Source organism: Pithys albifrons, chromosome 20 (assembly GCF_047495875.1).
Source record: "Pithys albifrons albifrons isolate INPA30051 chromosome 20, PitAlb_v1, whole genome shotgun sequence".
NCBI lineage: Eukaryota > Metazoa > Chordata > Aves > Passeriformes > Thamnophilidae > Pithys > Pithys albifrons.
Window position 1 is genome coordinate 10,922,589 of NC_092477.1, and position 27,362 is coordinate 10,949,950.

Sequence of the window (27,362 nt, forward strand, 5' to 3'; positions counted from 1 at the left end):
ATGGCTTCCCTCTTGCAGTGTGCTCCATTTTCCATAAACCAGTGTAGATAACATTTTTCCATGAAATTCAGCTGTGGCAGAAGCAGTTCTGGGTGCTGTTCATGGGCTGTTATGGTAGTAAAGGTGATCTGTGCTCTAAAGGTGCTCAGGAGGTGCCCTTGTAATCTGTTTGTGGAAAAACTGTGTAAGAAGCAGCTGCCTTTGTGCTTTTTCAGGATTAAATTGATCTGTCACTGTGGAACAAAACCTCCCAGGGTTAGACTGGTCAATTAGCAGAGACTGATTACCTTCAGCAAGAGCACAGCTGACAGAGGTGCTGTACCTTTTTTAATATAAAGCTAATTCAACGCCTGACAAGAAGCACAGGCTGAAAGAATCTCTGAGCATCTCTGCCCCACTCCTAATAATAACATGGGAAAACTCTCCACAAACCTAGAAAGCAGAACAAAGAGTGGAGTGGGAAGCTAATGGAACGTGTGTCATGCTGCCATGGCATCAGAGTGTGTGTGTTCTCCAGGCTTTTTTAACAGAGTTCTTGTCTCAGCTACAGCTCCAGCATTGTGGGAAAGAGGGGAGGCAGGCACAGGTCTTCTGTTGATGCTCAACATCATCAGAGTGCTGCTCTCTGAGCTGCTCCTTTAATTGCTGTTAGAGCCACAGCCTGTAATTTGGGAATCGTGGGTTATGTTCCTTGCTTTGCCAAGACTTGACTCCCTTTCCCTCAAAATACTGAGTTGTCATAATTATGCTTGAAGCTTAAGGACATCCAAAATTAGAGGCATCATTATGGAAATCATCCTTTTCAGCAGAACTCTAAAGCAAGAGCAAGTCCTTGCTGCCACCTGCTTTCCTGGATAGAGATGTTAACAACTGGAAGGCCTTTGAAGAGCCTCTTTCTTCTAATTTTGTGGGTGGTTTTGTCCCCTGAAATCAGCTGCACAGACTTATGCCTGTACCTTTCATTCTTTTTGATCTTTTCAGCCTTCCTGACCACTACACCAGGAAACTTGCTCAACCCTAGTAGGAGCTTCAGTGGGACAAATTGGAAAACAAAGCCAGAAGTAATCTAAAATCACTGTGTATGTGTAGCTGCTGACTCACAGTGCCACTACTATTTTTGTCCTCCCCCATCACCCATTCTGGCTTCCCCTTTTTCATTTATCTCTGGGGTTTTTTTCCTTCCATTTCCTGTCTTAGAGTACAGCTGAATAGTTTCCCCTTTTCTCTTTTCTCAAACTAGTTTTGCTCCTGGAATGATCTTTGCTCTGGCCAGAATATAAAGGGAGGCTGCACCCAAGACCAATTTTCTCAGAGCCAGGACACAGGAGGGGAAATGAGGTTTTTGTGACTGCACAGGCTCAGGTTGGTCCATGTAATATAGAATGGCTTATGTTAGCAGGGAGAAGAGATTATTGTACAGCTCTGAGGTAAGGATGGGAGGTTTGGCAACAGAGAAATGCATCTCTTGTACTCTGCTGGTGTTTGTGAGCACAAATTGCTGAAGCTGCAGTGGGTGTGGGAGGCAGGTGACCTCAGAGCTCCCTGGTGCTGAACTTCCCCTCTGTACAGTGGCAATAATGTACAAGTGTGTATATGGAGAAGTTACAACAGAAAAACACCTTTGGTCTGGTTGCAACTGAACACAGTTAAGGCTGTCACCTTTGGTGGTTTTCACAGAAGCTTTTGTGGGTGTCAGATTTAGTGACTGTGTGATCTGACAGAATTCAGGGATCTCAAGTGCTGGGAGATGGAGTTGTGAACTGTTTGCAAAGCAGAGGCAACAGCTTATTAGAGTTTTAAAGGTGTTTTCACTTCTACAGAGGATGTTTAGTCTCATATTGGAAAGTTGCAGTTTGCCATCATCTTGTCCTGTGTTGTGTGCAACTCTTTTTGTGTTGTTTGTGGAATTGAAGATTTAATTATAAGCACAGATGAGCACCTGGAGAGCCCAAGGTGAGCTCAGTGAGATGTGACAGCACTTCCTTGAGATATGCTGTTGGGAATCCAGGGTTAGTTGGATTTTCCTTTGTTCACAGGGCTCTCAAGAAGTTGCCTATTGCCAGTAAGTCTGTTGCTAAATAGTTACACTTTCCTGTTGCAGTGAGCTCTGGGAGCTGTTCCACTGGTTGGAGGAAGGTTCATCGAGTTTTGGTGACTTCTGTTTTCTCAGAATTTCTCCCCAGCTCTCCCGCACAGCTGTGGCAGCAGCACTGGCACCATCCTCAGCTCTGCTGCTTCCTCTCCGATACCTCACTCCGTGTCATGTGTGACTATTCTGCAGGTGATTGCAGACAAAGACAAGGCACTTCTCCATTCTCAGTCTGTGAACATCCTGGGTTTCTCCGTCTCACCACTCCAGGAGGCTCAGAGTCTGCTTGTTAGTTTTCTGGCGGTTGTTTTCCAGACAGGACAAGACTGCTCACTGATCCATCTCACTGCTGACATGTTGGAGGAAGATAACGATGAGATCTGTTGGAATAACCTGGAGAACTTCCGTGTGAAGCTGATCTCTGTGATCGACCCTTCCCGGATAACCCCTTATCTCCGGCAGTGCAAAGTGATCAGCCCTGAGGATGAGGAGCAGGTCCTCAATGACCCCACCCTGGTCATGCGCAAACGGAAGGCAGGTGGGTGTGTGAGGGCAGCCTTTGGCTCCTTGAATGCTCCTGTGCTCTGCTGAGAGCAGATTGGAACAGCTAAAATACTTTTGTTTAGTCACTGGGCAATTGGTTTATGGTTTTTCTGGGGAACTGGGCATTGGAAGGACTGCCCAGGGACATGGTGGTGTCACCGTCCCTGGATGTGCCACTCAGTGCCATGGTCTAGTTGACAAGGTTACGTTTGGTCATAGGCTGAACTCAATGATCCCAAAACTCTCTTCCAACCTAATTGTTTCTTCTGTGATTTGATCCCAGGGACTTTTGTATGTGGAGAAAGTGGATCCATTTTTTGTTATGTTAGAGATAGGTAAAGAGATGAATAACTGAATAGAATATCCTGTTGCCATTATTTCAGGTGTTCTTCTGGACATTCTACAGCGAACGGGGCACAAGGGCTTTGAGGCGTTTATGGAGAGCCTTGAACTTTATTATCCACATCTGTATAAGAAAATAACTGGCAAGGAGCCCAGCAGGGTCTTCTCTATGATTATAGGTACTGTTTGTGTTCTCAGAAACAGCTCTTCCTTTGGTGTTGCTGTGCAGAGTCAGGAACACTCCCTGCCTCACTCCCTGTGTGCTTTGGAAGGGTTCTGGGAAGAACAGCCCTCGTGTCACAGGCTGGGCTGGGGGAGGGTGGAGAAGGAAGCAGAAGGATCAGTTCTTCCTTCTGCCTGTTCTGTCAGTGACACTGTGATGCAGGAGGGCACAGAGAAGGGGCAAACCATGGGGGTCATTGATCACACATTTTCAGGGTTGGCATGGGCTGATCCTGAGCTGCAGTAGAAAGTGGAGGGCAGCTGAGCTGTGTGTGTGCCTGGGAGCAGCCAGGACAGCAGGGGCTGACACCTGCCCCCTACACAGACACGGCAGGGGAGTCTGGCCTGAGCCAGGTGTTGATGAACGAGATCATGAAGCTGCAGAGCACGGTGCAGGAGGAGCGGCGCAAGGCCCAGGAGCTGACGGTGTGGCTGCACTCCAAGGAGGACACCATCAGGGAGATGTGGGTGAGGGACAGCCTGCTCCGCAAGCACCAGGAGCGGGCACAGAGGATGAAGGAGGAGAGGGACAGCCTGAGCAGGGAGCTGCGCAAGTGCAAGGATGAGAACTACAACCTGGCCATGAGCTATGCCAAGCAGAGTGAGGAGAAGAGCGCGGCCCTCATGAAGAACAGGGACCTGATCCTAGAGGTCAGTCACATTTCTCCAGCTTCCCCCTTCTCACTTGATCCCTGGAAGGCTGAGCTGAGCACCTGACTTGTCTTTGCCCATCATGAAGCTCTAAGCATCTTCTCTAGCAAATGGCATCACTTGGTGGTCTTAGCTCAGCCCTGTAGGCCCATGTTTTACAAGTGCTGTGAAGAGTTATCAGGCTTTCCCTCATTCAAGGCTGATTTCACAAAGGCAGCACAGGAACAACATGTATCTGTTTGCACACAGGCAGGACTCGGGTCCTCAGAGTGCTAAACCTCCTGAGGAAAACAGCTGGGGAGAAACTTGCCCTCTGCCTGTCTGGGGAACAGAGCAAGAGCTGCTTTTTTCAGGCCAGAGTTTTCTCCTTGTTCCTGCTGAGCTCTGAACTTCCTCACAGATTGACCACTTGAAGCACAGCCTCATGAAGGCTGAGGATGACTGCAAGCTGGAGCGCAAGCACACCATGAAGCTGAAACACGCCATAGAGCAGCGCCCGAGCCACGAGGTGGTGTGGGAGATCCAGCAGGAGAAGGAGCTGCTCCTGGCCAAGAACCAGGAGCTGGAGAACACTCTCCAGGTTGGTGGGGTGGTTGAATATGAATTTGTGAGAAGTGATTATTTGTAGCAGCCAGGGCAGTGCTGGGGCTGCAGTGAAGGTTCTGTGGGTCAGTTGGGCCTTGTTCTCCCAGGTCAAATAGAGCACTGTGGGGAAAGAGTGGATATGGAGATAGATGGTGACTGTATCTCACTTTTTCCTTTGTCCAACAGGTTGCCAGGGAACAGAATTTGGAGAAGAGCCTCTCGAAGGAGACTCTGGAGAGTGACTGCAGGCAGATCCTGGAAGAACGGCGGGAGCTGGTGAACACCATTTACAGCCTGCGCAAGGAGCTGCGCCGAGCCAAGGTGCTCCAAGACAAAGTAGGTGCTGCAGTGCAAACTCCTGCTGAGGGTCCTGCTGTGGGTGAGACAGGCAGGTGAACACCTGCAATCCTACTGTAGCACCTGCACGTCAGCATTCTGTGTGCAGGGGACAGCTCAGACTGTGGAGCTCTGGCCAGAGCAATCTGTGGCACAGAGCAGGAGTGGTGACAGTCTGGTTCAGCCTCTGCCCACAGTCAGGTGCTTTATGGCCTTGTCTCGGCAGTTTGCAGAGGAAAAAGAGATGCTTGAACTGCAGTGCATGTCCCTGAGGAAGGACTCCCAGATGTATAAAAAACGGATCGAAGCTGTTCTGCAGCAGATGGAGGAAGTGGCTGCAGAGAGAGACCAGGTGATAAAACACTGCTCATGGAATGCAGCTCATCCCTGCTGTGCTGCCTGAAGTGGGCAGATGTGTAATCCTGACTGTACTGTGTGACATGGCATGTGCTGCCCCTTTCCCCAGGCTCTCCTCACCCGAGAGCAGTTCCACCTGCAGTACTCCAAGAACTTGGTGGAGAGGGACGCTCACCGCAAGCAGATCCGGGAGCTGGGGGAGAGATGTGACGAGATGCAGCTGCAGCTCTTTCAGAAGGAGAGCCAGCTGTTGGCCACTGAAGCCAAGCTGAGAAGGCTGCAACTGGAGCTGCCCACCCTGGTAGGACTGTCACCCCTAGGGGAGGGATTGGGAAGCTGAGCATGGATGGGGCCAGAGTGTGGCTGCTCCGAGGGCTTTGCATGTGGCCAGTTCCAGTTCACCTGCCTGGGGAACCACTAAACTTAGTCTAAGTCAAAAGCTGAGTTTGGAAAATAAAAGACATGGTGGTTCCTATGACCTCACCTTAGTTCCAGGCACGGATAAGGTGGACTGATGGGAGCTGAGGCCTCCTGTGTTTGGAGCATATCCAAAGGTGATGAAGGGATCCTCAACCACCAGAGAGTGAACTCTATTTAGAGACTCTGTGTGAGCCATTTGAATGAAATGGGGAGCTAATTTTTCTGGAGTTAAATTAGATATGCTGGGGGGTTTAATTAAATACACAAGATGGCATATTTCTCCAAGTGACCAGGCAACAGTGTAGGAGGCAGGAAGTCCACACTTCTCTGTTTTCTGGAGCTCTCCATTTTCTGTATGTTCCCTTGCTGCCACTTCCTTGCTTCCAAAGAATGATTTGATTTATCCTGATTTTCTTTCAGACCTCTGATCTGGATGATACCTCCTCCAGGGATTCCCAGGAAGTGAGTAGTGTGCCTGTTTACCATTCACTTTCTTCTGGGATGATTCCTTATTCCTCACTTGTGCTCAGTTCCACAAGTATCAGCAGTTTCCAATCTGTGGCTCAGGCTCATTTCATAATATCAAAAAGTACACAGTCAGCAAAGAGTGACAGAATCTCCCTGTGTCCTGAGGTTTCTCAGTGTAGGACACAGTGTGGCATTAGGCAGCAAGATCTGCTAAGTTTAAACAAATCAGGGGCATTGAATTATTTTATATTGCTTCTATTTGTCTCTCTTGTGGGAGAACAGGCAAAAATAAGTCTTACTCTGGGAACATCTGTAGTAAAGAATTTCACTTAGGTGATAACATCAGTGTGGTGGTGATTGTCACATTGTCTGGAAGCCAAAAGTGTAAATGAGGCCAAAGGAGCTGGATCTATTCCTGGAGGATAAATCCAGGAGTAAATCTGTAGCTCCTGCTCAGTCTGCTCTTTGCTGACAGCAGGATGAACCAGGGAAACACTGGTTCTTATATTCCTTTATCTGTTCCTACAGACTGAGGGACAGTTCTCATGTTCTTGCTCTGTTTCTGTCCCACAACTTACTCTTCACGGTCACCTGGATGAAGATGCACAGCCCACTAAAAGTAAGGCTTTTCTTGGGACAGCACTGGGTGGAATTCTGGAGAGAATGGGTCAGTGTTTCAAAGGGAAATGAAAAGACATCCCTGGGTTTTATTTTTAGCTAGTCTGACTGGGGACTCACAGAGAATTATCAGTGTGTGGCACTGTGAGAGCTCCTTGAGATGGCTTGTAATAGATATCCATAAATCCAGGCATTCTGCCACACACCATCTTTCTCACCTATAAAAAGGAGAACATGTCCCCACGTGCTGCAAACAGCGAGTCTTTGCAAAGTTTTTTCAGAAAGAAAAAGCCGTTTTTACTACATGGTCTTATGAAATGGTCTTTCATACAGCTGAATGACCTGGGGAAAGTGTCATTACACCATCCCAGGACCTTGAGTCTTTCTTTTTTGAGTTACCTGTCTCCTGAAATCACCTGATGCCTTTGAAAAATAGTTCCTGGGTGCCTTTCCCCCTCTCCCTCTTGCTAGAGCTGAGAACACAAAAATCATCCTTCCACTTCAGCTGGTCCATGTGGCTTTCTCCAGGGATTTTTCCCTCCTCTCCTCCCTTTTATGTTGCAGGTTGTTTTCCCAAAAGCAGGACTAGGTAGTGAGTGCTGTCACTGGTTCTGTTCCTGTGGCATCCCCAGTGGAAATGACTCAGCACTGTGGAAAGGAATTAATAAGCTCCTCTTAGAACTTGAAACTCTCTTTTGTAACAGGTTGAGAAAGGAAGAAAACTAGCACAGTAGAAGAAATGTTCTGTTTTGCTCTCCTGGAAGATCTAAATGATCTTTTTGTTGAATAGTTAAACAACACTCATCCAAAAATATTTTTATTGTTCTACCTTGCACAGTTCAAAAATATTTATCATGACAGCTGGTCACTGCATAAGAAGTTTCACAAAATATGCTCTGATGTGAAGTGCCTTGATATGCACAACTTGGGGAACAGGAATAAATTATGTTAAAATAATGATTAACATGTTTCTCATGGTGACCTTTAATATGATTATTATTTTTTTAATGATGCTGAGCAAAGGTGCTCCTTGGCAAAGGTTTGTTTTGCTCCTGCATAAGCAGAAAGTGGGGAACTCCATCACCTGGGCAGGACTCAGGGCTCAAGTAAAATGAGAAGTGACTCGTGTGCTGATCACAGGACCAAGTCCTGGCATTTGGGGCTTGGTTTCAGTTCTGCTGAGGACTCTGCAGTTACATCACAGCAGTCCTGGTGGAGGGAGAAGTTACTGTGCAATGGCAACTCTGACTAAAGCTGTGATTTTTTCCATCTCTCAGAAGATTGCACTGAAGGACAAAACCAGCAGCTCAGCCCTCGAGAGAACAATCTGCCCCCAAAGTCACCCAGTGTAAGAGAATCTTTGTGGGCTCTTCTTTGCTACAACTGGGGTTTGTGGTCTTTAATGTTCTCAGTACTGATGGATTTACCAGGCTGGAGAAGCTGCTGCTTTTCCAAGGTTAGCACTTAGTGCAGAATTCACCCTCCAAAAGGCATGAGCTCGGAACAGCAGAGCACTTGTGGTTATTTCTCCATCTGTACATTGAAACTTCCCCTAATTATTTTCTGCCCTTCATTCCTGGGTGTGGACATTTTCCAGTTTAATTGTCTGCATTAGTACTGTCGGTACAGGAAACAGAATCCCAGATTTACAAATCTGAGGGAATAAAGATGACAGAACTCTGTGAAGCAGAGATATCCCCATCCTGCACACACGCTGGGACAGCCCAGAAATGAACACAGAATCATAGAATCAGTTGGGTTGGAAGAGACCTCTGAGATCATCAAGTCCAACCCTTAATCCAACCCCACTTTTATTACCAGATCATGGCACTCAGTGCCACGTCCAGTCTCACCTTAAAAACCTCCAGGGTCAGAGAATCCACCACCTCCCTGGGCAGGCCATTCCAATGCCTGACCACTTGAAAAAAAAAACAAAAAAAAACATGCTGTGCTTCATTCTGCAGGCAGCTGCATGGTGCTAACACTGACCTGAGGTTTGGAGGAATCCACTTCATGTTTTTTTGGCTTTTCTTTTCTTCAAGGAGTGTGGCTGGGCCAATGAGGAACTGGCAGAAAAGGAGAGGAAGAGGATGAAGGACTGTTTTGAGCGCTACCGAAGGTCTGGGCTGCAGTAAGCAGGACTAACCCAGACCCACCTGTGTGGCTGTGCTGATTATCTTGTGTTTCCTTTCCTGCCCATCCCTGTCCCCAGCCTTGATTCAGGGAGGGCATAAAACTAACCACAGAACAGGCTGATGCATCTGAACACCCCCACAGCATGGAAGTGCTGCTCGTTTGCAGAAAACTTCTGAAAACTTACATGTCTGGTGTTGTGTTTCAGAAAAAGAGCGATGAGGAGAGTGCCAAAGGAAAGACACCACGAGGCCGACTGGGAGAACACCACGGGCAGCGACAACACCGACACCGAGGGCTGCTGAGACAGGGACAGTGGGGACACTGAGGGCTGCTGAGACAGGGACAGTGGGGACACTGAGGGCTGCTGAGACAGGGACAGTGGGGACACCACAGGCTGCTGAGACAGGGACAGTGGGGTCATCAAAGAGCTCCTGAGGCAGGGACAACACCGACACCGAGGGCTGCTGAGACAGGGACAGTGGGGACACCACTGAGGGCTGCTGAGACAGGGACAGTGGGGACACCACTGAGGGCTGCTGAGACAGGGACAGTGGGGACACCACTGAGGGCTGCTGAGATAGGGACAGTGGGGACACCACTGAGGGCTGCTGAGACAGGGACAGTGGGGACACTGAGGGCTGCTGAGACAGGGACAGTGGGGACACTGAGGGCTGCTGAGACAGGGACAGTGGGGACACCACTGAGGGCTGCTGAGACAGGGACAGTGGGGACACCACTGAGGGCTGCTGAGACAGGGACAATGGGGACACTGAGGGCTGCTGAGACAGGGACAATGGGGACACCACTGAGGGCTGCTGAGACAGGGACAGTGGGGTCATCAAAGAGCTCCTGAGGCAGGGACAACACCAACACCAAGGGCTGCTGAGACAGGGACAATGGGGACATCAAAGAGCTCCTGAGACAGGGACAATGGGGACATCAAAGAGCTCCTGAGACAGGGACAACACTGATACCGAGGGCTGTTTGTTGAGACAGGGACAATGGGGACACTGAGGGCTGCTGAGACAGGGACAACAGGGACAACACCGAGGGCTGCTGAGAGAGGGACAATGGGGACACAGAGAGCTCCGGAGAGAGGGACAACACCAATGGCCCTGGAAGGAGGGAGAACATGGACACCAAGGGCTCAGGAGCCACATGTGAGGAATCCCCAGCTTGTTCTAGGGTGGCTGTGCCTCTGCCTTCCACTCTAAAGGGACTATTTAGATTTCAAAACAACCCCACCCAACGTTCATGAAAAGTTACTGTGTGAACAGTTAATGTGAGCAAAAGTTACTGTGTAACAAGTTCCTGCTGCAGGAGGTTGCACTCAATGGTCTCAGAGACCTTTTCTAGCATAGCTGATTCTACATAACCGATATTTGTCTCTGACATCCTCTGGTCTATGTCTCCTATGAATTAATAAAAATGGTTGAATACCTGCGCCATTGCCCAGGCTGGACTGCTGGTTAATAAAAGGTTAATTAATGGGTAATGAAAGGTTAATTAAAGGCAGGTGCCCGAAACCATCATGGCCGCGCCCTCACCCAACATGGCCGCCTGCGCTTCAGCGCCCTTCCCTGTGGCGCATGCGCAGTGCGATGCATGGCGCGGCGCGAGCCGCGCTGAGGGCGCTGCCCCGGGAGCTGCCGCCGTGGAGGCTCCGCCGGCCCCGGCCCGGCCCCAACACCGCACCGACACCGTCCGGCCCGCTCTGCACCGCTCCGGGGCCGTTCCGCCTGCTCTGCACCGCTCCGGGGCCGTCTGGCCTGCTCTGCACCGCCCCGGGGCCGCTCCGGGTCCCGGCCCGCCCGGCCTGCACCGCCGCGGGGCCGCCGCCGGCCACACATTATCGCCTGGTGTACACCTGCAAGGTGAGTGAGCTCTGAGGGACAGGGAGAGAGGCGGGGGCGCTCCCGGTGTAGCTGCTCGCGTATGGGTTTAAACTTGCGCTCAGAGATTAATTCAGAGCCCGCTGGGGGTTTCCGGTGCACCCTCCTTGTGCGAGGAGGATGTTCGGGGCCTGTGGGTATCGCCGAGGTGGAAGATCCCACGGCCCCTGTGGATGCCCCTCGTTAGGGGGGCACAGAAAGCAGCAAAATCCCGCTCAGCCGTTGTGTCGGGCTGGGCTCAGGGCAGCCTAACGCGATCCAGCCGCTTTGGGATAATTAGAGGTGAGAGAGGAGGGAAATTAACCTTTAATCGCATAAGGTGGGTTTGGTGTAAAAGCCCAGGAAATGCTTATTAAGTCCGCGTTGTTTTTCAGGTGTGCCAGACGCGCTCGTCCGAATCCATCTCGAAGGCCGCCTATCACCGCGGGGTGGTGATCGTGACCTGCCCCGGCTGCGGGAACCACCATGTCATCGCCGACAACCTGGGCTGGTTCTCCGACCTGCAGGGAAAGAGGTGAGTGTGCCCAGGGATGCTCCTCCCCTCCTGCTCTGGACCCTCCCGAGCTCACACGTTGTTTCCATGATGCTTTTAAAACGTGGCCCAGAGAAAAGGCAAAGTTTTGATGGGTGTAATTCCGTTTCATCCAGCTCCTTAAAACAGATAAATGCAGTTTTAAGTCAGGTGTAATTTGACTGGCACTGTTTAGGATCCAAATAAATGGTGTGAAGCTGCAGCAGAAGCTGTGGGTTAAACGGGGATCCGTGTTGGTGAATTGCTGCCTCTAGAGTTCTTTTCCCCACATCACTGCTGGGTTTCCTTGGATGTTTCAAGCATGTAGATTCATCTGCTGTGGAATTCCAGTGATTTCTAAATCTCCGAGATACCTTTAAAAGCTTGTTTAGCTGTAATTGCTGAATTATTGATCCTAATGGGTAAAAGTAGTCCCAGGAGGTTTGGGTGGTTTTCTCTGCTTCCCAAACTCTTTATGGAGGAATCCCATGGTAGTTCTCATGTGATTCACTGCCTGGTGTCAGTCCTGGGGGCAGAGTGGAGGAGGGAGCCTGTGCTTGTCTGTGCTGGGCCTTTGCTGTGGTGTCACTGTTGGTTCTCAAATCGCTGTTAGGAATATCGAGGAGATCCTGGCAGCCAAAGGGGAGAAGGTGAGACGTGTGGCTGGTGAGGAAGCCCTGGAACTGCTGCTGGAGAGCCCAGCAGAGCCTGGCTCCCAAGGTCAGCTGGCAGAGGGGGATGGCAGGGAACCCCTCCCAGAGCCTGGCAGCAAGGAACAGACCTGACACGTGGGGCTGTGACCCGTGGGACAGACCTGGCACGTGGGGCTGTGACCCGTGGGACAGACCTGGCACGTGGGGCTGTGACCCGTGGGACAGACCTGGCACGTGGGGCTGTGACCCGTGGGACAGACCTGACACGTGGGGCTGTGACCCGTGGGACAGACCTGGCACGTGGGATTGTGACCCGTGGGACAGACCTGGCACGTGGGGCTGTGACCCGTGGGACAGACCTGGCACGTGGGGCTGTGACCCGTGGGACAGACCTGGCACGTGGGATTGTGACCCGTGGGACAGACCTGACACGTGGGGCTGTGACTCGTGGGACAGACCTGGCACGTGGGATTGTGGCCAGTGGGACAGACCCGGCCAGTGGGACAGACCTTGACACGTGGGTCTGTGACCCGTGGGACAGACCTGGCACGTGGGATTGTGGCCAGTGGGACAGACCTGACACGTGGGATTTGGGATGTCCTGCTGGTGCCAAGAGACTCTTCCCCTTCATTCCCTGATTTCAACAGTCTGTATTTAAAATAAACTCGGGTGTGGGTTTTTCTCTGTGCTGTGTCTTTGTCTTGTGTAGTTTTGCCTTTGATCAAACTGCTATCTCTGTGCTTTTGGCCTAACAAGGTGTGGTGCAACTGGAGCTGGAGGTTTTAGGGATGTCCCCTGCCCTTCCCAGGTACAGCAGAGCTGCTGGAGCTGGATCCCATGGCAGCTGAGGAGAGGGGGCAATTGATACCACCTGAGGAAGCAGGTCCCAAATTCCAAAGCCAAAATAGCTCTGCAGGAGGGTAAGATCACCAGCTCTTAATGCTTTTATCTTTAACTTCCAGAGTTTGGTTTTTGTCTTCCTGCTGTCAGGGTGGAAAGTTCTGTATTTTGGGGGTTACAACATCAGCCCCCACACTCAGGGATTCCTCTTGGGTTCTGGCTTGAGGGTTTTGCAGCCTCCTGTTGGGGAGGATGGGTGTGAAGGCAAAATTAACAGTTATGGAGCACACTGGAGAGAAGTAGAGCACCTAGAAAATTGCCTTAAGAGTTTCTTGGAAGATATTGAGGGGCTTTTTAATGCTATTGAGGCATATTAAGGTTGGAAGAACAAAAAAGTAATAGATGACAAATGTAGGTGTTTGCCAGCACTCAGGGAGTGGTGGATTAGGCAGTGAGATACTGCACTTTTTTAGGGCAGTGAAGTAGCTGCTTTCTTATGGATTTGAACTTGCAGTCAAAGACTAACTCAGGTTGGAAGTGCCCTCTGGAGGAGTCCAGTCCAACCTCCATGGGTCTTGTGAATATCTGAGGGTGGAAATCCCACAACTTCTTTGGATCCCCTTCATTAGAGAGGCACAGAAGGCACTAGAACCCCTCTCAGACTTTGTGTCTGGGCTGAGCAAACCCAGTTCTCTCAGCCAATCCTGTCCAGGTGCTCATGGTCCTTAATCAGCCAAGGACTCAGTGAGGGTGTTGTGTGTATTAACGGGTCATAAAGAGTTTCCTTCATCTGAACTGTTCATGGCCATTTTATACATGTTGCATTATAAGTATTGGGTCAGAGCAGCAGGAAAGTTGTGTTCCTGTTGGTGTGTCAGTTCAGAATGATGAAACAGGGGCAGGAACTTCCATCAGCCAGTTCATGTGTGCTCAGATCCTGATGAAATACAGCCCTCCTTGAAACAACTGCTAGAGAGATCCAGTACTGAGAAACAGGAGTCTTGCATCTCAGGGCACTGCTGTGTGCTCACCCTGTGCTGAGCTGTTGGCACCTATTAGCACTGCTGGAAAAGTGCTTGTTTTATTACCTTTAATCTGAAAATCAGCATTCTGCTTCCATGGTGCTGATGCCTTTGATGGGGTGGAACAGAGCAGCTGTTGCAGGCTCTGTGTTGCCCTGGAAACAACTCATTTACAACCTGGCTCCTTTATACTGTTTTCCTTACCTTTCTTACCTGTTACTGTGCCCCAGCTACAGGAAGGTGGTGATGGGTTTTGCTGTGTTATAGTAAAAAATGTAGCAAAACTTCTGCTGCTGTTCCCAGATTTTAGTGTTTCTTTGTCCCAGTGTCCCCTGGCACCAGGTGGACAGAGGCAGGACCCTGTGCCCCAGGGCTGCCTCTGCAGCCCCAGCTCCTGAGCAGTTCCTGCTGCTTGAAGGTTCAGGCCAACATCATATGAGGGAATTTGCATATAATAGAGGAAGATTTGCTGCTAAGAGATTCCAGGTACAAACGGAATTTTGTGCTCCTTCTGAAGTGGGTTTTTGTGAAAAATGTGGTGTCATGGGGCTGTGGGTTTGCTCTGGAAGGGGGGACACAGGTGTCTGGGGGGAGCCAGAAACAGGGAGCAGAGAGAAGCAGCTTTTGGCCTGAACTGGAGGTGTCTCAGGATGGGGAAAAAGTGCTGTGAAGGCACAGTAGAACAGGAAACTGAAGGTGCAGCCAGCCAGGGTAAGTCTTTGGGACAAAGAGGGCAAAGCAGCATTCACAGGGCAGCAAACAAAGGTGTTGGCACGTTCCTTGTCACATTCCAGTGTGGTTAAGGGATGGATCCTGTTCCTGAATCCTGTCCCACAAGGGCTTTTCTGCAGAAGGGCAAACACTTTGCCTCTTGTTTCCAGCCTCTGTATTGCTGCCAGTTTTTACCCAGCACAGCAGGACTGGCAGCTGGGGGATGCACTGGGCCCACTCTCAGGAGGAACCAGTGCTGGTAAAGGTGGGTGAGACTGGCCCTGTGGGGCTGGGAGCCCTTCCAGCTGAGTATCAATGAGGGGGAACAAGCCAGTGTGTGCTGCACAGCGTGTGCTGCCTTCCCCTGCTGCTGAGGATGGAGAGACAGGAGGTGAGACCCCATCACTCCTTCACAGGGATTCCATCTGCTCCTGGGAAATCTAAGCCTGTACACCTGGGGTTGGTTCTGTCCCCAGGTCCCACACAGAATTCCAAACCAGAGCTGCTGTGTGCAGGCACCCAGAGGTATGAGAATGGCTCTCCATGAATCTGCTGAGGCCAGCAGGAGTTACCCAGGCGGGGGAAGACCAGCTGTGACTTGGCTTTATCCTCACAGGGCTTGGGATCCAAACTCTGCAGCTTCCTAGCACAGTCCAAGTGCCTGCTGCTGTGTGTCTTCTCTGAGGGCTGGTGCCAGGGCTGTGCACAGCCCCTGCTGCCCTTGTCTCCTGGCAGCTGCTGCTGGGGCACCAACACAACTCTGGGCCAGGCGCCGGGGAGGCACCGAGACAGGCAGAGCCTGAAAGGAACAGCCTGGCCTCTCCTCAGCCTTTTCCAGGGGCTTTTCTCACCATGCAGGGCTGCTCTGCCTGCCCTGTTGTCCTGGAAACTTCTGGGCAGGGAAGTCTCAGCGCTTTGTACCTTCCCTCCACAGCCACATCCATGCTGGAAGGCAGGCAGAGCTGGGATAAGGGCTGTTGTCAAGAGACCTGTGTGCTCTCAGTGTAAAGGGATGTGTAGGTGAGTGCACACTTCATTCTCTTAACATGTGGGGTGATGTCTGGCAGCAGAGACCCCCACCCCTCAAGCCCCATTCCAAATGGCCAGGATTAGTCCTGCTGTCAGCCAAGAAATAATGAAAATGAGTATTTGCACTGAAGCTTAGACACAAATATTTATTAAGCACAACCACCCACCCCCCTTCCCCTTCAGCTGTATTCATTTCTAATATATTAATCCATTTGGCAGATTATTTTTTAGAAAAAAACAAGTACCTGTGGGTTGGAAATATCCCATTAAAATGACATTAGCAAATGCACATGTAAAAAATAAATAAGCTCATACATTCAAGTATATGGCAAATAATACCTCAATAATACCTCTGAAAGCTTAATGGTCAGATTCCAGTTCACCACCTGGCTTGGAGCTGCACAGACCTGAACCTGCAGCTAGTCAGGTCATCTTCATCATCATCGTCACTGTTTTCCTCTTTTACAAATGCCAGCTTGGCTGGTATAAAGGTGGCTGGGCAGGTTCTCCTCCCCTTTCTCCAGAGCTCTGCCCAGCCCTAGGAAGGAGGCCCAGCCTTGGCCAAGTGATCCATGCAGCAGGTGAGTGCTCCCAGGTAGCAGGTAAAATGCAGCTACCACTCCACATGGTCAGTGCAGGCAGGGAAAATGCCCCAAGAGCAGCATCACTGGGTCTAAAAATATCTCACTGCTGGTTGGGAATGTTTCCATCACACCCATTTCAGGAGAAAGTGCCGATTTATTCTCTACAGGAACGTTGCTGCTTCGGCAGAACTCAGTACTGGAGTTTCTGAAGTCCAAGACAGTCTCTGATCAAACAGAGGGAAAATACTGCACTTCCTGAAGTCAGGTCCCTGCTTCCCTTCTCCAACTGGTCCCAAATGGGAAGGAATGACAGTAAATGTGTGTGGGGTGGGACTGAGTTTCCCACACACTGGAGCTCTCCTAAGGCTCCAGGTATCAGACAGATGGGGCAGAACTGGAGTGTCTCACTGGGAGCAGCTCAGCACTGGCTTGGGGAGAAACATGGGAGAGAAGGGAGGAGGGGCCAAGCTGTGGGCAGAAGGCTTTGCTGGCTGCCAAAGCAGGTCCCTGTCCCAGGCAAGTTCTGCCTTGGGCACCCTCACCTGCCTGAGACCTCAGCTCGGTGGCACCAGGAGCTGCCCACACTTGCCATGGGCTGAAGAGGTGGGCAGGGACCTTTTCCCTTCTGAGGCACAGCCCCTGCCTTGGGCCTGCAGTTGGGGCTGCACAGCTGGATGAGCTCCAGAGGTAACAAACCCCACTAAAGTTCAGGATGAGTGAGGCTTTGCTCCTCCCAAGAGGCCCCAGGATAGCTCTGCCCAGGGCTGGGGAAGCAGAGAGGAGTCCAGGGCTCTGCAGAGTCCTCAACAAACCTAAAATACCCTCTGAGGTGTGTGGGATCGTGATGCAGCTGCCGTGGGGTAAGATTTAAAGGACTGGTGGAGCCTCAGACTTGGGCTCGTTTTCTCCTGTAAAAGGAACAAAGCTGAGCAAGATGTTCCAGGGAAGGATCCAAAGTCATTTGTGTCACCTTGTGATGCAGGCAATACAGGAGGACTTCAAAATGGAGAAGGTGCTCTTCCCTTCCCCCATTTAATTAAAAGTGTTGTGGAAATAAAAGACATCAAGGTTGGAGTTAACTACCCCCTCTGGGCTCCTCCAAGTTCTTGGGTTTTTAGGTGATCAGCAAAGGGGCTGCCAAAGCCTTCCCTCATGCTGTGCCCAGTGTTACAGTGGCCTTGTGTCCTAAAAAAAACACCTTGTTTAAAAACTGCCCCATCCATTGGGCCTTCCTGTAGCAACACGACAGGTGCAGCTCCCACATCCCTGGGGTGGCTCCTGGGACAAGTCTGTGGTAGTGCAGAAGCCCTCGGGTTCAAAACCACCTACACTTCTTTTCTTTTTTAAAAAAACAAACAAAATAAAGCCAAAACAACCCCCCCAGACCAAACCCCAGTTCTTAGCTGGAACCAGGCCTATGCTGCTCCTCCTCGGCCTCCTCCTGGGTTGAGGCCAAATCCACCCGCTGCTCATCCATCCGTTTGGCCTGGACACGCTGGATGAGGCTGAAAAAGTCTTCGTCGGGCATGGTGGGGCCGCGGGGGATGGAGTCGGGTGGGGCACAGCGCTGGTCATCGATCCTGGAGGACTGCACAGGAGCAGAGTGGGCATTAGGGACAGCACAGGCCTGGGGGGCAGGAAGGGGCTGGGGCAGAGGGCTCAGAGCTCCCACTCCCCCCCAGTACCAGTACCTGACACTTCATGAGCATGTTGAAGAACTCGTCCCCGGGCTCCTGGGCGTCCCCCTCCACACGCAGGTGCCCCAGGTTGTTGTGAGTTATCCGCAGCCCCGGCAGGTTGCCCACGTTGGCACGTTGGTCATCCAGGCGCCGGCTCTGGGAGCTGGCGATGAGGTCGAAGAACTCCTCTGTCTGTGGAGATGCCATCAGGGCGGACTGTGCTGGGGGTGGAGGAGACAGGGCAGGATCACCACCTGAGCTGCAGAGCCCAAACCCTCCTCACCAAACTGCTCTCCAACCTGCCTCCCACACATGCACAGACCTGGCAGGCAGCAGAGCGGGGAAGCGGGTGCTGTGACAGGGTGAAAAGCAGAACCTCACACCCATCTCCCACTGCTGGACCCCTCCAGTGGCTCCCTGCCACTGACTGCACTTGGCTAGCTCCTGGAGGCCACCAGAGGTGCCACCTCAGCCCAGGAGATTCAGTGCCCTGACCTGAACAGCCACTGCACCCAGGCAGTGGTTGTTTCCAGCACTACAGGCTCCTTCTCCTCTGGTTTGCACCTGGAGCCAAGAGGCACCAGGCAGACCCCAACAACTGTAGATGAGCACAAAGTTCCTGAGTGTTCATTTGGGACAGTGATGGGCACCCACACAGTCCCAAGGGCTGGGTATAATTCCAGACAGGTAATCAGCAAAGCCCAGGCCTGGCTGAGCCTGTCAGCACCTTCCCAGGCTTCCCAGAAGCCCGGCTGGCTTGGGCCAGCTCAAGGAGAGGCACTGCCAAGGTGAGTCCAGAGCCACTCTGGCACAGGCTGCAAGACAGGCATGAGGAAAACACTCATGGGCTCTGATTGTTCTCACCACATAGAGCAGAGCCAGCCTGGCTGAGCTGCTGGGATGGGGCTGGCACAGGCTGGTGCCAGGGAGTCCAGTCCAGAACCAGTACACATAATCTGTTCTCTATAGACCCTTTGGAAATGCCTCATTGGAAAGAGCTTGTTGGCTCCTGGCAGCTTCTGGGCAGGGAAAGGCTCCCAAACAAGAGGCTGCACTCAGACAGGGACAAGCAAAGGAAAACTAAGAAATCCAGCCCGACTGGTGTTCCTGTCCCACTGAGCACAAAGCACTGGAGCAGAGGCTGCCAAAGCCCCCCAAGCCTCCTGACACAGCAAGCTCATCTTGGAGCCCCAGCTCATGGAGCTGCCGAAACACAGGAAAATCTCAGCATTGTCACAAAGATGAGTTTCTTCCCCTTCAACTCACAAAGAATCCTTGAAAATAACACGTCCAAAAGGCTCTGAGCCCAAGTGAGTCGAACAGAACATGTGCCTGCTTGTGCATTCTTTATAAAGCTCCGTATTTTAAACCCAGTCTCCTAAATTACACAGCTGCTACAGCCAAATGCACTTCTGTGTCAGAAATGCATCTTTTGACAAAGTGATGCTCATTTCCACCCTATTTTTAGATCATAAAAACCCTCTCACCTCACAGCCAACCTGCCTTCCTGACCTTCTCTACACAGCTCTGCTCTCGCTGCCGCTCTGTCCCTGCCTTGGCACCTGCTCCTTGTGCCACAGCTCTGGCTGCGCTCACAGGGGTGTCAGGGGGCTCCTCCTCTCCTGTTTGCACTTTTGTAGTCAATTGGAAACTGATAAACAAATCCTTCAGCTCAAATGGACTGTTTTGAGACCTTCGTGCTGTTGATTAAGTGTGGAGTGTGATCTGCACATTTTAGAGCTCCTCTCTAGCTTGGGTTAAACAAAGGGCCCTCAACACCGAAAAAGCCACGAAACCCGAGTGCAAACACAGCCCTGCCCTTCCTGTCCCGTCTGTTTGTCAGGCGCCTTCCTCAATTTATCCCCCTTCCTAGGGCCGAGCTCGCTGTCTGCCTGCTGGAGCTTCCCACTGTTTATCCATCCCTCTGGCTCCTCTGTCCTTACACAGCACCTATCACCACAGCATCCAAGAACAGTACAAAATCCAGAAGTTTCCCCTCCATGGCAACGCTATTACGAAAACTGGCAATATTTTAACTTCCCTGAGAAAGCCTCACCCAGCCCCTGCACAACCCAGGCCCCTCAGCAGTGACCATCATCATCTTCCTCATGAAGATACTGAAGTGGCAGAAATCCCCATCCCAACCTCACCATTCCAAAGCCAAGACCTAAACATCCACACTAAAAAAAACCCCAAGTGTATTTTGCATTTCTCTTGCTAGTTTACTCCCCAAGCCTTAGATCACATTCTCCAGCCTTTCCCTCAGCAACCATTAACATAAGATTGTCTCTTCCTTCCTTAAACAATGAGGGAGATTGCCAAGGAACTGCTAAGTTCAGAGAGCTGAGGCTTAGGGAAAACATCACGGGATCCACAGTCAACCACAACAGCTGGCCAGGCTGCGGGAGCAGCGTCACTCCCACAGAAATGGAGCCTTAGAAACGCTCCGGTGCTCACATATCCGCTCTCCCAGGGCAGGGACCGGGGTGGCAGCTGCCTCGACAGCCTCCGACGGGCACTCCTCCAACGGGCAGCGCTGATCATCCATCCGGTTGCTCTGGAACTTGCTCAACAGGTCAAAGAAGCATTCCTCGTCCGAAGGGGTCCGGTTGATTTTCTGCAAAGAGAGCAGAGTCACAACACCTCAAACAACTCCAATCGCTCCATCCAGCGCGGCTCAGGAATGGTCGTGCCCTCTCCTGGTCTGTTCAGAGGCTGGTTCCTGGCTGTGCCCGTGACTTGCCAAGGCCCACAGCCTGGAGCTTGCTGGGGTCTCTGCTCCTTTGTCCCTCTGATCCCAAAGGCTCCAGGCACTTCCACAGCCCCAAGCAGAGTCCGACTCCCACCAGTGCGCAGACGAGCCTTGTGCAGAGCAGCCACTGTCACTGCAGCACCTCAAGCACCCAGAGCAAACTGGAGGCTGAAGGGGAAAGAGGGGAGAAAAGGGGACAGCATTCACCCTGGCACTGTTCCGTGGGGAGCTCCTGGGCTGGGCTCAGAGAGGGATGAAGGGGAACCAAGCAGCCACCTTGGCTGAAGTGCTGCTGGGTGCTCAGCTGGGGCTCAGCCCAAGCTCAGGGTTTGCTTTTCCACCAGCTAAATCCAACCCTTCCAGGCCACTGCCCCTCACACCCCAACACTTCCCTTCAGTGCCCCCATGTCCTCAGCACTGTAAGTAAGAGTCACCCAGCTGAAAATGCCACTAAATTACAGTTTTTCAGGACAGCAGCTCTTCCACGAGAGCCCCAAATTAGCACCTTGCACTGGACAGGGATTTATTTAAGTCGTGCTGCAGGAGGGCTTGCACTGAAGGCAGCCAGTCCAACAGCCAGTTCCAGACTGGAGAGGGGCTGCATGCCCTGAGAGCAAGCCCAGAGCAGCAGAACAAGAGCTCTTTCCAAGGAGTCACTTGGAATGAGAGATAAAATTAGCCGGCGATAAGCGGGGCATCTGCCAGGCTCGAGGACAGTCCCTGTGTGCTGAGCTGGTCCCACCAGTTGCTGGAAAAAATACAACACAAACCAACCAAAAACTCTTACAACTGGGTCTGTTTGTGCCATTTGCTAGCACAGAGTCCAGGAAGGAGGTCTGGACCCCTCGTGGGGTTCAGCACATCCCACCGGAGAGATGGAGAGGGCACAGGGAGAGCCAGCCCTGAGTGCCAGACTTCCCTGCGGAGAAGGGATCCCCTTGGCAGCGGATGAAGCAAAGTCCCTCACCCAGCTCTGCTGGTGACCACTCTAGGCAGCCTGGGAGCCTTCCCAATCCTACCACACACGGTGCCATTCCCAGCAGAGCTCTTACCTGGGGCAGGGGCAGGCAAAGCCCTTCACAGGAGCTCTGCAATGGGAGAGTTGTGCTCACAGGGTTAAAGCCACAAGTTGGATTCAGTAAATGAAGGAAAACAATTTTCCTGTATGCCAAGCGAAGCAGATGAGATGCACTCAGCTTCTATTTAGGGCAGCGTCAAAATTAGCAGCGGGCCAGAGAGGAACATTAGCAATGTGGGAGCTGATCGGGGAGGGGAAAAACCCCTCTCGCCTCCCTCCACGTGCCAATCTGTTAATGGAACTGTGGCTCCAATGCACCCTCTGAGCCATCAACAGTTGCACCTTGGAAATCAAAGCTTGCTTGGGCTTGAACCGAGGGTGAACTACATCTCTTACAGCTCTGCTATGTTGGGTTGTGTGACCCAAATTTCAGGCTAGAGGAGGAAGCGGCTCATTCACACCAAGCCTCCCTCCAGCTTCCCCACAGCCATATGGAGTAAATCAGAGCAGTCCTGAATCCATGGGAGAAGTTCCACCTTGCAGGAGCAGCCTGACAGTTTGTGGCCAGAGCACCCAGCTTGGGCTTCCCCCGAAGAGATCAGATTCCCCTGGAGCACATCCTGCCAGAGACCCTGCAATCCAGGGTGTTGGGATCCCTGCTCCCAGCGCGTCGGGGAGAGAAGAGAATGCTCTGAATCAGTAGGAAGAGCAGCCAGTGCATGGAAGAGTGGGACAGGGCTGGCTGTGTGCCTGGGTGCCTCCCAGTACGGTGGCACCCAAGGGGCAGGAGGTCAGTGCCCATGGCCATCACAGGGGCTCACACATGCTGTGCCAGCCCAGGATGGGACATCGGGAGCTGCAGGGCAGCACCTGCTGACTCCAGGCTGCCTCCAGCACTGCCCCAGCCAAACAGCACCCCAGGCTTGCACCTCTCTAATTAAAATGCCCAAATCTGACAAGGCACAGAGTGCTTGGCTCCCTCCCTGCCTCCCAGTCTGCTCCAAGCCCCGCGGCAGGAGCTGCGAGGGCAGATGGAAGTGCAATCACACCCCAGGGCTCACCATCTGCCACCGCGCTGTGCTCGCCTGGGGCTTGGCACGTCCAGGGCGGTCAGAGGCTTCCTGAGAGCCAGGGCATCCTCACCTGGGCTGAGCAACAGCCCTGCCATGGTACAGACACACACAGCAGGCACCATGAGCCCAGCCCCCTAAATGGTTCCTGGCACCAGCTTTGGTTTGCAGTCCCAAGACCACTTCTCACCCCCTGGCTGGTGTCCCTGCCCAGCCTCATTCCTCATCCTCTGCCTCCAGCACCAAAACTGCCCAAATTCTGCCAGCTGCCACCTTTCTGTGGTCAGCCAGAGGCCATCACAAAGAGTAAAACCAATCCTGTCTGCACGGGACAGAGGGACACAGGGCTTTTGGTGGCACCCACAGACTGGGTGTTGCTGGCAGTGCAGAGATCACTCCGGGGCAGATTTGGCTGCAAACACTCTCACCCTCAGCACAGGCACAGAGAAACACTCAACTCTCCCCCTGCTGGGGCAAGGACAAGTGTGGAGCCTCTGCTCCTGCTCCCTGACCTGGGTAGGACAAAGATGGTTCTGTCCTGGGCAGGTGAGGGTCCACTCATGGGGGTCAGAGCTTTGTTCCCATTTTCTGAGTGTTATTCCCACCTGGACATGCCAGCTCATTGCAGAGCTGAGCAACCTGGGACAGCCTGGGAGCAGAACTCTCTCCTGACACAGCCTTCCCCCACTGGAAGGCATCCAGGCTTTTGCATACATTCCCTTGCTGGTGGATGAACAGGCTGTTTAACCTGCCTGGGTGGGTTCAGGATGTGCAAACCACAGCTGAGGTGCTGGCAAGGCAGTGAGGAGCAGCTGTGGGGAGTGACAGTGCTGCTGCCACTCTCCCCTCTCCCTGCAGGCTGAGACCACCAGCTCTCCAGGACAGGTTGGGAGTCCCTGTCACTCCCAGGCTGCAAATCACGGCTCTGTGGAGGAGCACAAACCCACCCTAATTCCTCTCTGATAAACTCTCACTCACACCAAATAACATCTTGGGCTGCCCAGCTCTGCCAGAGACATGCAGGACATGGAGAAGAATCTCACGGGGAAATCCCTCAGTTTGGCCACTCCAGATATGCAGGTGAAGCCAAGGCAGGGCAAAACAAAGTAAAAATAAACTCCTGGGCTTGCTAAACCTCCTTGGCCATTTTCACTCAGACTCAGCAAAGCCATTAAACAAAGGCAGAAGACGTAATTGCAAGAACTAAACCACTTCCCAGTTCCCAACACCTGAAATCAGAGCCCACAAATGCCCTGCAGGGCTCACACCCTCAGCCCCGCTGCCCACCCAGGACAGCCTTTCTCAGACACATTCTCATTCCCAAGCCCCATCCAAGGATGGGCACCCTGTCCCCAGTCTCTCTTTGGTCCCAGAGCAGCCCATACCCAATCCTTGGGCACCAACACCTGCTGTCAGGGACCCTCAACCCAATGCTCTGGCAGCTTCCAGCTGCCCCCACAGCAGCTTGGAATGCAGCTCTTCCCACATTCACTGCTGAGCCTGTCCCATCGATCCCAGTGTGCTCTGGGACAGCACTCCAGAGACCCCCAAATACCACCAGGTATTTCTGTGCTGGCCAAGTCACGGCAGGTCTCTCAGCCATTCCATGGTCCACCTATGCCCCCTGCAAAAGGAGTTTCTTCCACCAAACCAAACTGCCAAAGCTCTCGTGAGCCACCCCAAGGGCCAAACCCTGTCCCTCTGTCAGATCAGCCCCTCCTCCCACAGCTGGTGTCCCCAGGGAACTGACCTGCCTTTGGTTCCACTCCTCTCCTTCAGGCTCAGCTCCTTGCAGACCTGCCCGATGCAGGAAGGAGCCACCAGGCTCAAGGGCTGCTCACTTGGCTTTGTCCAGCCCTCGGAGGGGACCCGTGGGAAGGACCTGCTGTCCAGCGGCCGATGGACCCTGGTGGGTCTGGCACAGGGGATCCAGCTCAGGAGCTGCTGCCTGAAGGCATCTGGTGTGTGGCCAGGTCAGGGATGGGTGAGGATGGCAGCAGGTTTGGGATAACGCAGCAGTTTTCACTGCCACCCTCTCAAAACACACTGCCTTGGCATTTACATGTGTCCACCACAATTCCACCTCATTTCTGGGAGGAGACAACCTGGAAACGTGACCTGACCACGTCCTGCAGAGACACAGTGGCAGAGCTGGGACAGGATCCAGCAGTTGGTCCCCAGGGCCAGGCTCTCCCATGCCAACAGTCCCTGGAAAACCGTGCCCCTTGTTCTGGCAACGTTATCTGCCCAGGGCCTGGCAGATATTCCCACACATCCATGCCTTTTTGCCATACCTTCTCTGCCTCTCCCTCTGGGAACCAGACACACCATTCCTCACCAGCTTTTCAAGGCAGCCAACCTCAAAATCCCAAGGCAGGAGCAGGGCTGGTGGTCCTGGTGACCACCAGAGCTGGGAGCACCTTAGCCAGGGCTGGCCCCCTGCCTGCCAGTCCCCTGCACGCAGCTTTTCTGTGTCCTGCATCACCCCAACACCTCGCCCTGGAGAACCCACCGTGGGGGCTGCACCTCTGGCACAGCCACAACCCCAAACCCCAGAAACATCAGACTCTGAACTTCCCCAGCTCACCTGGTGAAAGGCAGCGAGGGGGAGGTTTGCAGAAAGGCTTCAGGAAGGTAAGTGGGGGCTGGAGGAGAGGAGTGGAAGGAAATCCCTGGTTGAAAGCCACAGCCCGTTTCACCAGGAGCTGAAATGTCTGGAGCGCCGTCCCCGCTGGGGCTTTCCCAGTCCTCGGCCACCAGCACCTCGGCTGGAGTCTGCACTCCTTGGTGAGCCTGTCACCTTCAGAGCCAGCAGAGCTGTAAAACTCGCCTGATCTTTGCTGAGGAATCCACTTCCTTTTCCATGCCAATCCTTCAGCGCTGCTGCCACACTCCCCCCGAGGGCAGGGCTGACACCCCGTGTGCCCCCCGGGCTCAGCGATCCACCACCCACCCCTGGCACGCTCTGCTGAGCGCCAGGGCACACACCGAGAGCCTGAGCACTGCCTGCAGCCCACAAGGTCGCAGAAATATCAATAATAAAGTGGCAAAAATATTAAAAATTAAAAGTTCACACTGAAGCTACTTGAAAACTTTAAAACCCCCAAGCATGCACAGCAAATCCCGGCCTGAGTGAATCTCTGCTCTGTGTCTCTGTATCCTCCTCCTCCTCCCGATCCAGCCTCTCATTTCACAGAAAGAAGGAAACACGAAACCCGAGTTTTCCTTACTGACCTCAGCATCCAGCTCTTGCCCAGGCTCCAGCTTTCACATGGCCAGGGCAGCAGGGACTTCCCCTCGCAGGGCAGTGACAGCGGCGCTGCCCAGCCCGGAGCTCTCCCAGCGCCGCTCCCGGAGCGCCGATTTATGCGGAGCGCAGAGCCATGTGAAGAACGTCGCCAGCTCCAGTGACCCGCTGGGTGCGAGAGGAGGCTTAAAGCGACAGCCCTGCCCCTCCCAGAGCCACTCCGGTGCCCTGGCACGGGGGGTGGGCTCCAGAGAGGGCTCCTCTCTCCCTCACCTCGCTGCCACGATCCTCGTGGTATTAGATGATGCTCTTAAACACACAGTGGAGCTACGTGAATATTTAGCTTTCCTTCCACCTCCTCACCTCCCACCCGCCACACTCACTTTACCTTAAAAATAGATTGGGATCGATTCTCCTAAACTACATCTGCAAACACACTCGGCTCCACAGGCAAAGGCAGCAAACGCTCTGAGCACACACAGACACAATATCATCGCTCGGATTTCAAGCCCCAAAATACTGAAGGACCATTTTTAGCTCCTGATAGTCCTCCTGCTCCTCGTATTATTAGAGATGCGATTTTTTTTGTCTTATTGCAAGAGCTGAAGCTGCTCAGCCATAAGCATCTCCTGATTTAAATGTACCACTGCTCAACAGAGGGAAATTTCTAATTGCAACAGGGTTTTAAACAGGGAAAGATGGAAATGCCACGCAGCAGCCAAAGAGCTGTTCTTACCTCACAGTCGTGAAATAGGAATTTCTGGCAGTGGAATGAGGCACTAGGAAGAGAAGCAGCTTTCCAAAGGGGCAAGATGGGGACAGAGCCCGGGTGGCACTGCCAGCTCTGTGTCTACGCTGCCCTCTTACACTCCATTCTTACTTTTCACTGCAAAAGTAGTACATTTCTTTACCCTGAACAAATAAAGCTTGGGGGAACTGCCCATGCTTTTCCACACCAGTAGAATTTATTTCCAGGAGTCACACTGCAATTAGAAAGATGGAAACTGTGTGGGACCTGAGAGGAGGACTCCTGCAGATGACAGGTGTATAACACAGGGGCAGAGCCCACACACACCAGGTCGGAGCTGGGAACAGCAAGAGGAAATGTCATGTCCCACCTGGATTTAGGATACAGGAAAGGGGAGTGAGTGAGACGTGTGTGATCTGCAGAGACACCACCTGCAAGGTCAGGTTCCAGCTCTGAGCCAGGGACTGAGTGTGCCCTGCAGGGTCTGCCCAGCCCCTGGCACAGCCCAGACACACCCTGCCCAAACCCAGGACGTGCACACGCTTCCCTTGTAGCATGAAATTAACACCCTCACTTGGACTGTTTTCAAAGATTTTTTTTCTTTCCCTTTAAACAACTCGCCCACTCATCCCTATAAACGCTGGTGCTAAAAGCTGGTTCTGTTGTTAAGATTTCAAATAACTTGGGTTTTATTGTTCCAAACAAAATCAAAATAACTCCCCCACACTCCCTCCTTCCGTAATACAGTAACTGCTGACCTGTTGGGACCAGGCCCTGCTGCCACACACAGCTCAAATCCGCGGCTCAACAGCAGGTGACAATGTAATTTTTGATTTCAT

The 27,362-nt window shown here is 52.5% G+C and overlaps 3 protein-coding genes across 10 annotated transcripts in view; 2 read left to right on the forward strand and 1 right to left on the reverse strand.

The window, feature by feature from the left end:
* Positions 1–1,264: 1,264 nt before the first annotated feature.
* On the forward strand, positions 1,265–10,251 carry CARD9 (caspase recruitment domain family member 9). 3 transcript variants are annotated; one of them, XM_071574259.1, is made up of 14 exons: positions 1,265–1,362; positions 2,102–2,281; positions 2,405–2,627; positions 3,016–3,153; positions 3,522–3,847; positions 4,248–4,427; positions 4,619–4,768; positions 4,995–5,120; positions 5,235–5,426; positions 5,966–6,007; positions 6,542–6,632; positions 7,909–7,979; positions 8,674–8,762; positions 8,973–10,251. In XM_071574259.1, the coding sequence occupies exons 3-14, from the start codon at positions 2,444–2,446 to the stop codon at positions 9,067–9,069; spliced, it is 1,686 nt and encodes a 561-aa protein (XP_071430360.1). In that variant the 5' UTR covers positions 1,265–1,362; positions 2,102–2,281; positions 2,405–2,443; the 3' UTR covers positions 9,070–10,251. The 3 variants fall into 3 exon arrangements, with proteins under 3 accessions (XP_071430360.1, XP_071430362.1, XP_071430361.1); XM_071574261.1 differs by having other exon boundaries at positions 2,102–2,627; positions 8,674–8,750; XM_071574260.1 differs by lacking the exon at positions 2,102–2,281 and having other exon boundaries at positions 1,267–1,362.
* Positions 10,252–10,356: 105 nt separating this feature from the next.
* On the forward strand, positions 10,357–12,509 carry DNLZ (DNL-type zinc finger). The gene is made up of 3 exons (XM_071574351.1): positions 10,357–10,641; positions 11,034–11,173; positions 11,784–12,509. The coding sequence occupies exons 1-3, from the start codon at positions 10,357–10,359 to the stop codon at positions 11,953–11,955; spliced, it is 597 nt and encodes a 198-aa protein (XP_071430452.1). The 3' UTR covers positions 11,956–12,509.
* A 3,052-nt stretch (positions 12,510–15,561) lies between these two features.
* The window catches only part of GPSM1 (G protein signaling modulator 1), a 69,331-nt gene continuing 57,530 nt past the window's right edge, over positions 15,562–27,362 (reverse strand). For 3 of the 6 annotated variants that reach the window (XM_071574089.1, XM_071574091.1, XM_071574090.1), the window contains exons 2-4: positions 20,146–20,305; positions 17,701–17,909; positions 15,563–17,597 (exon numbers count right to left, since the gene is read on the reverse strand). In XM_071574089.1, coding sequence (XP_071430190.1) covers positions 17,409–17,597; positions 17,701–17,909; positions 20,146–20,305 — 558 coding nt within the window. In that variant the 3' untranslated portion in view covers positions 15,563–17,408. Of the gene's footprint in view, positions 17,598–17,700; positions 17,910–20,145; positions 20,306–25,115; positions 26,139–27,362 lie in introns of those variants that run through there. The other 3 variants (XM_071574088.1, XM_071574087.1, XM_071574092.1) reach the window with 2 other exon arrangements.